Source organism: Botryllus schlosseri, chromosome 10 (genome assembly GCF_051294905.1).
Source record: "Botryllus schlosseri isolate E-star chromosome 10, Bs_hap1, whole genome shotgun sequence".
NCBI lineage: Eukaryota > Metazoa > Chordata > Ascidiacea > Stolidobranchia > Styelidae > Botryllus > Botryllus schlosseri.
The window spans coordinates 24,351,962-24,366,385 of NC_137245.1; the positions used below are offsets into that span (position 1 = coordinate 24,351,962).

At 40.4% G+C, this 14,424-nt stretch overlaps 3 protein-coding genes across 3 annotated transcripts in view; 2 read left to right on the forward strand and 1 right to left on the reverse strand.

Annotated features, from left to right (window-relative positions):
* Window positions 1–14,424, forward strand: part of LOC145448361 (uncharacterized) — a 230,016-nt gene that overhangs the window by 134,051 nt on the left and 81,541 nt on the right. The gene's annotated exons all lie outside the window — the stretch shown is intronic.
* Window positions 1–14,424, forward strand: part of LOC145448356 (transmembrane protein 214-A-like) — a 245,912-nt gene that overhangs the window by 134,050 nt on the left and 97,438 nt on the right. The gene's annotated exons all lie outside the window — the stretch shown is intronic.
* On the reverse strand, window positions 494–4,261 carry LOC145448358 (cytochrome P450 4V2-like). Its single transcript, XM_080326740.1, has 6 exons — window positions 3,692–4,261; window positions 3,357–3,563; window positions 2,641–2,927; window positions 2,135–2,369; window positions 1,981–2,073; window positions 494–840 (listed from the first exon to the last, which is right to left on the reverse strand). Exons 1-6 carry the CDS (start codon window positions 4,129–4,131, stop codon window positions 585–587), a joined length of 1,518 nt encoding a protein of 505 aa, XP_080182866.1. The 5' UTR covers window positions 4,132–4,261; the 3' UTR covers window positions 494–584.

Sequence of the window (14,424 nt, forward strand, 5' to 3'; positions counted from 1 at the left end):
CTAAGAATCAGTACAACCGACAAATTGGTTATTGAGGTCGACCAGCCTATATGAAATCTCGCTACTGTTTCTCACGTTGGTCAGATATCATCAAAGTAATGTTTGGTTTGCATTGAATAAGCATATATATTATCTCCATGTCATCACTATATGATATAATCAAATACCAATACTGCGTTTTGGTGTATAGTCCCAATTTTATATAGTGCGGCCCGCGAATGGATTCAGATGTCGAATGCGGCCCGCGAGCTCAAGAGTTTGCCCACCCCTGGTCTATGTGCACAGAAAATCTAAGTTGCGCACAAAAATCCGAAGTGATGACCTTTTTTTAGTCGTTACGCACTGTTGTCCAAGGGTCTGCGCAGTGAGTTGGTGAGTGTGCGCAGACTCGTCAAAAATTAGAGAGAACATTGCTACAGATGTCATTGAACCTGGGCAGGCCTAGGTAATCTAGCTCTCAAGATATCTAACAAAAATAGGAATGGTGACTAAATTATTTTGTAAATCATAGCATTGTAATGAGCGAGGTCATAATCTTCGGGATGATAAAGAGGTGCAGTTTTTGATTTGGTCCCAGCATTCCGTTAAGGATCTCTTGGGTGCAGTTTAACGTTGATTCCTTCTTTGGGTCTCAAAATGATGTCCGCCATCAGGCGAATGTCTTCCGTTTTGTCACAGGCCTCTATTCTGTACTTCCGAAGCAGGTGGACGATGACCACCTTTTCCTCCATGAGAGCGAATCTCTGACCGATGCAGTTTCTTGGTCCAGCTGAAAACGGCAGGTAGGCGTAGGGATGCCTTTTCGCAAAATGTTCGGTCGTGAATCTGTCAGGATCGAACCTGTCACCAAATATTACATATTTGTGTTAAAAGAAATTCGTACATCTGTATGCATTGATACTTTCAGGGATGTGTGGTCACCGGTTGAAGTAGGGTATACTCATTGATGATAGTATTATTGTCGGTAATTTCTACTTAATTATAAGTAGAAGTGATTACGACTTTCAAGACACGCCAGAACTATAGTTAAAGTATACGTAACACGACATAAGGGATTAAAATTACTCAATTAGATTGAAGAACGAAGAAGATGGTGCAGATTTTGTTAAGCAATCCCTTGGTTACAGTTTCCAAAATTTCTAGATGTAATTTCACGTCAAACAACGCAGAGTCATAAATTGCACCACCGGCAATTTTCGAAACTACATTTTGTTGCCGTGGTATAAAATGGATAGATCACCTCATTGTTTCGACATTTACACCCAAAAATTTGGTCGGACGCCATTCAAACATAATATACCATACTTTATTCACAACAAAATGCAATAGTGTGTATTTTGACTTCAACAAGCACTGTTGAAGTAGGAATTGAAGCATTCCGCAAACCGAACCACTGTCTGTAGTAAGTTATAGAAACAGTCCAACGTACTTCGATTACTGTTAAAAGGTTGTTGCGCAAGGCTAACGTTGGAACTATGCGGAAATGCACAGAAGAAATAATTTCAAGATTCATAATCAGGTAAGTGTTCAGTCGAGAAGCCTTTGCTACAGATTTTGATGATGAGAAATACAAAGGAATTATATTGAAAGCTTATGATCAATGATCATGCTGAGAGCTGGTTTATCGCAGACACCATGGTGTCTATACAGCCAGATACATCGGGATTAGTATAGAATAATCCAGTATAGCCACCAACGATGCTCCAGTGGCCGCAGAGCTATGCTGGAAAATTATATTCAAGTAGAAATGACATCACAAGCCGATAGAACAAGAACACGAAGGATTGATTTGATAAGTAGCCTATACTCATACTCAAGTATAAATTTAGTTATCAAAAATTATTCTGGGAAATGCGTACAAAAGCAACTAGACAAAATTTTATAGTTGGTTTAGTTTTGTTATCGTTTTGAGGATGAAGACAGATAAAAAAGTTAAAAATAAAGAAGTGTAGACTACCATTCGCATAGTTTCAAACTCACGATTCTGGATTCTCCCAATAATCAGGATGAGTGTTGACTGCTTGAGTAAACAAAATGCAATTAGTTCCCTTCGGTATGAAGTATCCATTCATGCTGAAAAGGGCGCGCTGATTTGTAGGATATACGCTTTTTGTCAAAATCTCGAGACACTTACACGCAGTCCTCGCTCGTTATCCTTCCAGTTATCGGGACTGAAGGGAAAAGACGTAAGCTCTCCTTTATAACTCTTTCCAGATATTCCAGTCGCTTCAAATCTTCTTGAGTTATTGATTTTGGATCCTTGTCCCCGAGAACGTCTTTGATTTCATCCACGATTCGTTGTTGAGTTTCGGGACGGGAACCAATGATATGTAAAGCCCACGATAGACCTGCTGCCGTAGTGTCATGACCTATTTTACAAATGTTTGTATGAGAGTCCTTATCTGTTAAAGAATTCTTTTAATAATGTGTTTAGCAGCACAAATCGAACCCTGATGAATGATGTTTTTACCAATCAACCCGAGAAATTAATATTATCGATAAGAAAGCTTTATTATTATATCCGCCGGCGACTCTCTCTAGGCTTATAGGCCTACTATATATAGACTTCAGTTTGAAATTGTAGGTCACATTAAATCGGGGTATTTAGAAGGGCATCAATCGTTATTTTGGTGACTATACCTTCAAACATAAATGTGTCCACTTCTTCTTGTATATCCTGCGCCGATAGAACGGAACCATCATCCGACACATTGAGTAGCATATCCAAGAATGCTAGTCGCTTCGATTTCTTGCCAGGGGCGACTATCGCTTCGAAGTTTTTCTTTTTTTCGTCGACAACGCTCCTCGTGAAGCCGTGCAAAATCTTCAAACACCACGAGTACTCTCGTCCAAGATTCGTCCGGTAGAATATGAAATCAGGCCATAACCAGGGAGATTTTTGTCTTTCTTGGAGGATGAAGGTGATTCTACGAGGCAAATGAGGTCAAAGGACTCATGGATAATACTAAAAAAAAGTACAACTACAGAGATTTTCAAGGCATACGAAAACTAGGATATTAAAGGTAAAAAATGGAATGACTGAATATTACTTCAGTAATAAGTTTCTGGATTAGCGCGATTAGCGCAGGATGGCTAAATGGGACGGACGAAAATTGGTGTATTATGTGAAAATTATAATAGGTCAATTTCACTCATCAAAGTAATACAAACCTATCGAGATATCGCTTTATACTTGACAAAATCTGTTGAAGTAAGCAAATAGCTCAACTATATATGCAACTTATTTAATAGCTTTCTCCATTCGACCCAGCTATCTTCGGTATCTATTGATCGCCATGCATGAGTCTCCCGAAATGACAGATTGATTGATCCACCCAACGTAATAAATATATCACCTGTAAATAGCTTTCACATAATCGGATTCTTCGTTGGCCTGGGCTTTCACAGATTCTCCCATTGCAGTTTCGCAAATGATATCCAGGGTGCACAGCGTGATATTTTTGCAAATGTTGAACGACTTCCCCGTGCCAGAATACTTCTCTAATCTTGTTGTGAATATTTCTGATTGCTCATTCATAACGCCGAGGAAATCGTTTAAAATGCTGAAGGAAAGTAAATTCTAGTTGCGATAAGTGTGATAGAGGGATGAGTGAGAGGAAGGGGTCAAGACATCATCAATGTATATAACATCTATGTCATGAGTAGCATGGAGTCATATAAGCACACGCACCTGAAATGGAACGTCGGAGTTAACAGTCTCCTACGAGTTTTCCATTTGCCACCGGCAGAAGTTAACAACCCTGTTCCGAGCCAGGAATGTAGAAACGTGTAGAGGTATGACTTTTCTATGTGTTTCGAGCTGTGTAACAAAGTTTCTGCAGCTTCTGGTCCGACAACAAGTACTATTGGTACAACTCCAAGCCATGCTGTCCCAACATCGACTGCTGAGTCACCCCTTTTATTCAACGTTTCCATTATAAATTCGTACATTTCATCTGGATTCCCACGTAACTGCATAGCATGACCGATTATCGGATATGCTCGCATATCAGGTGGAGTTGGTATTTCCCCGAAAACTTTCCATTTCCACATATAACCCTTCAATAGGGAGTGGGCCTTTGACAACGCCCAAGCAATAAGGAAAGACAGAAAAAGTATGGATAACTCCATATCGAATTCGTACAGGTTATCTGGTCTATGTGCAGACAAATGGAAATCAATTAACGGGCACAACAAACCACCGTAAATGCATCGACGTTAGAAATGATCTCGATCTGGTAGGACTATCGTGGAGTATTTCTAGATAAAGGCAGAGCCGTCTTGCTTTGGGTTTAGGCTGTAGCGTAGGTATGATGGTGGTCAGGGGTGGCATTGTACATGATTGCTGCATGACTGAAAGTCTGCAATCAGCATTGCATTCTTACATTTACCTGTTTTCACGTGTAATCTAAACCTCCGCTTTCACGCAACGCATCTATTCGGGGCTGAATCGCATTAACAATAACATAACAACTAATCGCTATCTTACGACCAACATGAAATGTAGCAAACAACTCCAACATATTTCTGATCACTTTGCACCTGCACGAACACGGCAATCTAAATATAACAATGGGGTCATTAAGATTGTCGTTATGGAATCAATGATTAACGTGAGACGTCATGACTAATCTCATGTGACCGTCAGCAACCGCCTAGCGCTTAAAGTAACATCAATTTACTTCGTAACAGCGTCCTCTGGCTCTGGACCGCCGTCGTTGTTCGGACTATACTGCCGTCCGTATTCTCTATTTATCGATGATGAATTTGCTAATGAACCATGGCGGACAGCAGACTGACTATAGTCGATTCACTCAATGAAACGAAACAATCGAAAGCCGATCAACTGCGCATTATAGATTGCGCAGTACACAACACCCGCTTGTAGCAGGCTAATTCATGACCGCGGACAGAATAGCTACACGGAGGAGTCAAACAAGCGAATGTATGCTGATTCAATATTTTCCGAGAGGCTACGATTACCGACGCATATCCAAAGAAGGGCGAACTGCGCCTTTTTTTTACCCATCCAAAATTTTAACTTTTCACTTGTAACATCACACACTCGTCACGTCATAATGGATCTGTGACGTCCCGTCATGTAATAAAAAATTCGCCACCCAACATGAATTTTTACTGCCGTCCAAAATTTCCATTCCAACCGCGCCTATTGCTGCTGTGACATCACGTATAACGCATGTCTCTTTCCTTCTATACTACTGTAGCTTTATACAATGCATATTATAGTAGGCTTACCATACGTCCTCTTTTTTGACTTTTTTGAAAGTGTCCTCGGAGGACGCCCTTTTGTCCTCTTTTCTGAGATTTTGTCCTCTTTTTTGAAAATTTAGGTCAGATTTAGAGGAAATTGCGAGTGATATGCCGTAAATTAGCACAGAAGTGACGCTTCGGCGGGTATTTCGGAGTGAAAAACGGTAATTTTAGCTCTGAGCGGAAAAGATGACCTTTTTTTTTTAGTCAACCGATCGCAAAGTGGGAAAAATTCACCGGTTTTTGGGAATTCTACTCCGGTTTTGCAAGTTGCAAATTTCTGAAAAAGTGTCCTCTTTTTAAATTTCCAAAATATGGTAAGCCTATATTATAGGGCTGGGCACAATGATTCGAGTACTCGAATCTGAATCGAGCATCAATTCTAATGATTCGAGTCGAGTAGTAAAAGACTAATTTTTCGAGTACTGAAAATATACGCTCCTCGCAAGTGAAAGTTAATTTACTCACGGGAATTATAGTGTTGATACTATTTTCCACTGAGGAAGCCTTGAAACCTTGATTGGCCGTGTCGCACCATACCAGACATAGTATAAAGCTACGACATGAAAGCAGCCACGGCATAAAAGGTACATATTTGAACTTCGACATAGTACATTCTGTTGTGACGTCATAATGAGTGATACTCGATTACTCGACTCGAAACATATTACGTGATTCAGAATCGAATCACTCAGGTACTCGATTTTTCCCAGCCCTATATATTATATGCAGAGGTGGTCAGTAACGAAGTACTTCTACTTTTTCGAAGTACTCAAGTAGTTTTCCTCTACTTCTGGTACTTACTCAAGTAGATCTGATTTTCGCTACTTCTACTTCTACTTCGTAATATTTTGTGATCTACTTACTTACTTTTCGCTATTTTCAGTTTGTCAAGTAGAAGTAGTTCAATCTTCCAATCAGGAAGATAACCTGAGGAATTTCGGGGCTGTTTTCACGGTGTATCAACATTAAATTTTCATAAAAGTTTAGTAAAGCCCAGAATTTTCGTCGCGCTTCGCGCGCAGTCCTGGATACGGAGTGACCAGTATGATCTCACGAAAATATCGATGAATATAATTCTGGTTGGCGTGGTTCCGTTCACACCACACTGTCGCCCTTCGTCCATATCAAATAATTCATCACAGTATATATGGCTCATCATAACGTTTGAAACTGATGTTTCGCAATCTAGCATTTACTTATCATATTGTAATCTAGCATGTCCATGGCGTGTCCAAATCTGGAAAAGTGGACTCTGACTTTTTTTTTTAGTTTTAGAGCTGTTTTAGCATACCACCTTTGAAACTTTCTGGACTAAAAACATGAAATACATGTTCTGCTTTTTGAAGTAGTATTTATAATTCACTCTCATTTTCCAGTATCATATACTTTGAGTTATAATTATTATCAGTTCTTTTGTCTGGATAACATACATGTTGAAGCATAAACGCAGGAGTAGTAATGCCTTTAATTTCTGGAAATAAAGCTACACAATATGGCATTTTTACGGTCCACCATATTTTATATTAACGTGTACTTATCGCGCAAAGTGTTTACACCGTATCCTATACAACGTCTCCGTAATGCTCTTCGACTAAACTACGGGCCTCATAATATGGGGAATGGCGCCATACCATGCTATTTTCTAGAACGTGCTGTTCGAGAAAACAGAGGATTAGCATCGCATTTCCATATCAATACTATCATTTTCATCCCATGATGTGGACGAATACTTACGCTATCGAAAATTGGATACCTGCTGGTATGCATCAATATGAATCAAGCTCGTCACCTATCGCATAGCTCCATTGGCACCTTTTTACAATCCATGTGAACGAATTAGGATCGTTTTCAGAACTACTTACTTACTTGAGTACTTTTAAAGTCAGTCAATTCTACTTCTACTTCAAGTAGTTTTAGGTTGCTTATGGAGGAAGTACTTCTACTCGTACTTGAGTAGATATTTTCGTCGCTACTTTTACTTCTACTTGAGTAGATTTCTTGACTACTTTGACCACGTCTGATTATATGTATAACCAATGAGGGTACGTGTTGGCGTCGTATCAACTAGATAGCACCTGATAGTATATTGCTTCCTGCAAATATATTTATTCCGGCTACGTTCATGCAAACTACTGTTCTATTTCAACCCGCACATCCCATCTGTGATATATGCTGTTTAGTAAATTACAAGGAAAGAGAACCTAACGATCCTTCACATATACCGATCCTCATTAGCGGCGTCTTACAAAAGCTTAAAGCGACAATGGGCGTGTGTCAATCATCACATCGGCATCAGTTTATTTATCGTTTAATCAGATAAATGCATCACAAGATTGCGATGATAAATGGTGCCGCAACGATTTCGAGTAGTCTTTGAAGTCAGACTCCCACCTGGGCCTAGGAGATGTACTGTACAGTGTACAGTACAGTAGAGGCATGCAGTCCGTACACATTGCACAGTGCACACCGAATTAAAAGTAGTAGAAGATAACATAAAAACGACAAGCGATACAAATGTGGTATCATGTGTCGTGAGTAGGGCTGGGCAAAATCGAGTACCTGAGTGATTCGATTCTGAATCACCTAATATGCTTCGAGTCGAGTCGAGTAATCGAGTACCACTCATTATGACGTCATAACGGAATGTAATACGTCAAAGTTCAAATATGTACCGTTTATGCCACCATAAAGAATATAATGCCTCTTATACATCTAATAAATGATACTTCGGTATTTTTTTGACCATCCGATTTCATTCCACTTGGTGACAATGCTGTGGGCTAATCATGAGTTTGGAAATGTGCTACGTCCAGTTTCCTTCGTAGCTTTGTGCTAGATGTTTCGTATGCTACGATATCGCCATCGTGAGGCGAGATCGATGTACCCGGTGGTGGTCCGGTAATCTCGAGTGCTGACTAGTAGACACTAGACAGTGCTCCACAACCTTTTTCGTCGTGGCACACCCTTTCAACTCGTATACACCCCTGACCACATAATACACCTATTCCATAGTAAGCCTAACCCAGGGGACGTATTCCAGCGTACAGTAGGCATGGCCGAGGATCTGGACGACAAATAGAGCCTACGTATGATAAATTGGCTAACGGGAACTCCGCAAGACGGAGAACCCTTGTGGTATTCTGTGCCATCACTGAATTCTTGAGATATGCCTTGCGTATGAAAGCTACTAGTTGTAGAAGCAGAACGTCCCCGCAGGCTTACTATATATGCGCCTAAAAAGTCCGGGAATCAGTTTATAGTCGCGAGGAGCGCGAAAATTTTTCAACCTCTTGAATGAATTTTGTTCAGAGTATTAGTAGTTTGACATATTATACTGTCAAATATTTATGCATTCTCTACCCACCCGATCAGATTAACCGCGTGTCTTCGAAATTGTTGGAAACACTTCCGGTTTGTACTATTTACTGTGTTCTATATTGCTATTTCTTGACCTCCCATCAGGATTTTCGATATAGGAAAAAAAATTTGACCTGATTTATATCGCGGTACCAGTCTGAGGTATAGGTTCTTGTTTCGTCTGTGATTGGTGTACATTCACACCCGTATATCTGGGGTGGTACATGGGTGGTAATACACACTCACTTCGCTGTTCACACTGGAAGGACACTATCTACAACGAAAATCCAAGTCACCCCGAATCGAGCTGAGGGAGGAACAAATTCGTTAATCAAGTTATTTATTGACGACTGCCAACAGACGCTAATTTAAATATGTGTGGACGACCGCATGATTATTGTTTTACGGCGGTATGCAGATGCACGTCCGCAGGTTGGTCACCCCTGGCCTAATCCAAATAAGGCTGCAACCAGTGCAACGTATAGGAAATACTAATCAGTGCTCGACCACCGAGACCTCATGGCTACGCCCCTGCAGTTTTGTGCACTGCACTATTTATAAGCATCCTGCTGGAAGTACCGATTCAAAATGTCTGAACGATCGCGGCAGTTTCCTCGAGAATCATTATAGACAGATATCGCAAAATCTGGCCTGTTCTACTACTGAAGGAACCATATACCAGCTGCCTACAGTTGATATGAACATTGTATGATATTGCACATCCCGTCAACCTGTTCTGAAGCATAAACTTCCGTATTCATTGTGATAGCTAGTAGATAGTCCATTGTCATGAGGATCGGGTGCACCCTAGTACACCCCTTCTGAGTGGTAAACCCTTTAAAAATGATGGTACACCCCAGGGTGCACGATACACCTGGTTGAAGAGCCCTGCGATATGATTGAGGGAATATGTCTTGAATGTGATCTGGAAATGCGCGATGACTGTGGGATTGTCGTTGAAATATATTGTTCCGTAGTCGTGGTCCGGTCAACTTGATATAGCCTAAGTATGATTTTCATCTGATCATACAGTCGTTGGGCGGCTAGGACGCGCGACTGTTGTTAGCCTACTTGTTTGAGCTTTCGATTCCAAGCAGTCATGGAATTTTTCGGAGCTTTGACTGCTATGGATGGACGGCATGCTGATGCAAGGGCGTAGCAAAAAAAAAATGTCGAGGTATAAAAGACGCGCCCATTTGAAAGATATGAAAAAATATGGCAAAAAACCATGGTTATGGGTTCTTATTGGGTGATTAACACAACTTTTACGGTGATATTTCACGGACGGACATAATGTTTTGAATAATCTATGCGCCTCTACTTCCGCGCGAAGCGTGAAAGTTGATGGTTGGAAAACCGTGTGTATATCAATAGGGTTTTTCTCGAAAGGTCACGACACATACCACAACTAATTAAAAGAGAAATGTGGTCTTTGGTGAGATGTGCACGATTCCCAATTTTCATTTATTCATGGGTCGCAATATTTATTGCTTCCGCTCCCTGTATTTGTACCGTGGGACTCAGATTGCAAGGACTGAGCCATCCCGCGCAATCTTTGGCCAAAGTTCCAACGTCGGCAATCTTTTTGGGATCGCCCTTAGTGTTGGCTAAAACATATCTGCCTTGGCGTGTCTTTTTGGCGCCGAAAAGCTGGTGCCCAAGTCCCGTAACCGCTGACAGCAAACACGACTACCGTTAGAACTAGAACTTACTAATACTCTCCAGCCTTCAGGATTACCGGACCACGACCTAACATCGACCTTGCTTTCCGCCACATGCCACTTCATTTTGTCGCTTGCGTCTTATATACTCTGCATGACTTTTCGTTCAGTGTGCAACTGTGCATGCCTCTTCTTTACTTCGCCTAGGCCAGGTGGGTGTCTATGATCTACTCCAAGTTGCTTGGACACCCCCTATCTTTTCATTGTATCGCAGTTTTGTGGTGTTTTGAAACGATGAATCAATAAAAACTGATTGATTGATTGAACAGATTCAATTCTGTACAGCATGCGTATTTTTATTTAGGCCTATTTTTTGATTTTGAGTTATCAAGAGGCGGACAGGCAAATATTAAAAAACTACGAAACTATATATCGCACGAAGAAAAATTTCAAGTTGAATACCGTATATAACCAGGACCGTAAGTGCCGCACCCCAAACTCGAACTCGAAGGGGGCCCAAAATTATTGACAGACGAACATAGATTGGGCAGAAGGCAGTAGTGGATGCCAAATTGAGAGACCGCAACTGGTCGTTTCGGCATCGTTTTATCTCACATTGTATTCTACATATCGCATTGTCCATTGTGTATATGTCTTGATCAGATGAAAATACAATCTGACGATTATTGAATATTATTATTGACTTTTTACTTTTCATTTCAATGTAGATTGTACAACATCCAACGCCCACTTTGAGGAACGTAACAAGATCCTCGTTATCATTCCAAAGCACTATTCTTATTTCTAAATTTAACACCAAATAAAATATTCCGTAACTATCGCCGCAACAAAGCATTGCACAAATTATGGGCATCAGTGCCTACCAGGCAACACGGAACCACTTCTCTATCAGTGGGCTGTGGCCGATGACGTCACATCAATAGTTTATCGCCTGAGCTTCAATGCTATGCTGAGTGATGTTGATTGCTTGAAAGGCAATGATGGAATATTACGGATATCTTAAATATGAGTTCGTAGCGGTTTTAATGAAAGAAAGCGGTGGATATAACCGTTAAAAGTGCAAGTTTGATCTTCATTTTATGAATACTGATATCAAGTCGATGGACTCCCCTATATACCCAAATATTGCGTGTTGAAATTCGACAGACAATAAGAATACGGTGAGGTGCGCTCATATGAACGCAAATTTCACGTACTGTATCGAGGATGACCTGGTGGTACTGGACGTGGTGCATGCTGAGTTATGTCTTTTGGTACCAGTACGTCAATGTCACCACACTTCCAGTATTTGTTGGTAGCATAATTTACTTTCAATCTTTGTCGTCATCGTCATCATCAATTTTATTAAAAATTTTATCAATACACGGTTGCCCGACATATGAGCATGCGACACAATGGAAAACGACAGTTCAGCATGGAACACATCAGCATGCGTCACTTCAGCATGTGACTGTATAACCCAAAAACTTACCCTAACCCGAAACATTGAACATAGCCTAACCCCAATATGGAATCGGTGTCCCGTGCACACCAAAGATTCTAGTTATTGCACACAGGTGTGACGCTGGGAACTGCCTTGGCACACCAAATATATTGCGCTAAACGTACCGGGATTCCAACCTGGGCCTAACCTAACATAACATAGCCTAACCTAAAACCTAACCCTAACCCAACCATAAATCCAACCCTAACCTACCCCTAACCGGTAATTTAACCCACATGCTCATGTGTCGCACGCCAAATTGTCGCATGCCGAAGTCTCGCATGCTGTAGTGTCGCATGCTCATATGTCCACGGACCCAATACACCTCAAGATTGCGATGTAATGAGAATATGGTAGGCTGCTGAAACGACTTATAGTAGTCTTTTGATCAGACACCCACCTTGGCCTACAGCAGGGGCGGCCAACCTTTTCAGCCAAAGGGCCACATTTGATTGACGAACTATTGCGCGGGCCACTAGCCGCGCGAAGCGCGAAAATTTTTCGAAGTTCATAGGTCAATAATATTGTCACTTGACTATATTGCGGGCCTGCTGTATATCGCTGGGCTCAGTTTGCAAGGAATGGACTATTCGGCGCCTGGACATATCGATATCGAAAGCTTCGACCAACACGCGTCAATCATTTTGAGCCTGGGTTTCATAAACGACGGTCTTTCTGCGAGCGCAAACGCAAGGTCGCATATGTTGAACGACACTTTGTCTTCTAATTGCGAATATAGTTAGACTCAATCTGATACATTAGGCTTTCTTTCATTTTCAGAAAGGGGTAACAATAGTAAAAGCAAAAAATCGAGTGACAACATGTTGCGCCAAGCGTGTAGAAAATTTTTACTTTTGATCAATTTATCGCAAATTATTCTGCTTTATTGTAGTGTACGAAGATCTACCAAAATGTGACTGGCTCATGGATCTGCCAATGCGCCGGAACTGATATTTTAGTCATCACATGTCAACTGTTGCGGCCAGACTAATCAAATTCTTGGTTGGCCTTGCAAGTTCACAATTTGTGCAATCCATGTTTGATAATATTACTAATTTTGGAAATTAAGTCGCGGGCCACTCAAAACCTTCTCGCGGGCCACGGGTTGGCCGGCCCTGGCCTACAGCATGTACATAAGAGGCATGCACACTGGATTTAACTTGATAAAGGATAACATAGAATCAAGAGAAAAAAATGAATGCTGCATGTGTCGGTGGGTAGGCGAGGTCTGGTAATGTTGAGGGCTGACTAGTATTGTATGTATATCTTGTGATGCTTTGAGCTTATGAATGAATAATGAATGAATAAAATTTACAGGAATGCATAAATCAGCATAATATAATTAATAATAACGTAATAACATAATATGATACGTCATAATTATTTTGTGATACGATTGTTGATATACGATGCTCTTTTACATTCTCTACTAGTTGCTGACAATTACTCCTGACGAGTGTCAGCAACTAATATTCCGGTTCATTTCAACATGAATATACTATTCGATTGTATATTGCAGTTCTGTACCTCCAAGAAGATCTTCAAATGACATTTTGTTGAATTGGTGATCTGCTGATCCTAGTGTCTGTAGACTACCATGTTCCTTGATCAGCAACATTTGTCTTGAAATCAAAAGTCTCAAGCTAGTTACGTCTTGTTATCTCATGACAATTTTCCAGTCTGACTTTTAAGACCATAGACGATAACGTGTTGAAAACAAGACCAATAAACCCGACGCATCAAAAATTGTCCCAAAAATGAGTTTTACATTGGTTTATTGGTTCGATTATTAAAACGGAATAATCGTGACAATTCCATATGCTCTTGAAAAGCTCAACCCGTCTCAATTTTGAGACCTCTCTTGTGCAGTAAACCTGAAATTTGCTCAAAAATCAGACTATATCTTTTCACCGTCTAGAATTTCAGACCAAAATTGCAATTGTTTTGTTGTTTTTGGTATCTGTGTCCTGCGGAATTGGTCACATTTCATTAATATCTACTTGAATAGTTTCAATATACGATTGAATAGTAGATTGATATTGAAATGATCTTGAATATTTTAGGCTGACGTTAGTCAGTGGCAATCGTCAGCAACTAGTAGAGACTTGGAAAGAACGTACATCAACAATCGTATCACAAAATATGACGTCACCAGCATGAAATTTCGATTAAGAGAGCCTTCAATTTACAATTTTTAGATGGTACACGAACTCCTGTGTCAAAAGGATCTTGATTCTTGTGTGCCATATAAAAATAGTACATCGAACGCTCTCTCATGAATTAGAAATCTCATGCTGTTGACATCATATTTTGTGATACGATTGTTGATATAAAATGTTCTTTCCAATTCTCTACTATAGTTGCTGACATTACGCCTGACGAGTGTATGCCGAAATATTAGTGTTCATTTCAATATGAATATGCTATTCAAGTATAGAATGATGAAATATTTCCTGGTAGAATTGAGATAGTCACCGGCATTGATGATACCGTACTCAAAAGTAAAATGATGAAATAGTTCCTGTTAAAGTCGAGATAGTAGCCCAGCCCTATATTGATGCTATTTTAGTATATAGAATAGTATAGACAACATAAACAGAATACATGCACCATTGTTCTGCTAAGTTC

What these genes read in the sequence shown, in the direction of transcription:
- LOC145448358 (XM_080326740.1), bottom strand. Translation starts at nt 4,131, where the DNA reads ATGGAGTTATCCATACTTTTTCTGTCTTTCCTTATTGCTTGGGCGTTG. An exon ending in ACTCCGACGTTCCATTTCAG is followed by an intron (nt 3,564 to 3,691) that starts GTGCGTGTGCTT and finishes ACTTTCCTTCAG; the next exon opens with CATTTTAAACGATTTCCTCG. An exon ending in ATAACGAGCGAGGACTGCGT is followed by an intron (nt 2,074 to 2,134) that starts GTAAGTGTCTCG and finishes CGCCCTTTTCAG; the next exon opens with CATGAATGGATACTTCATAC.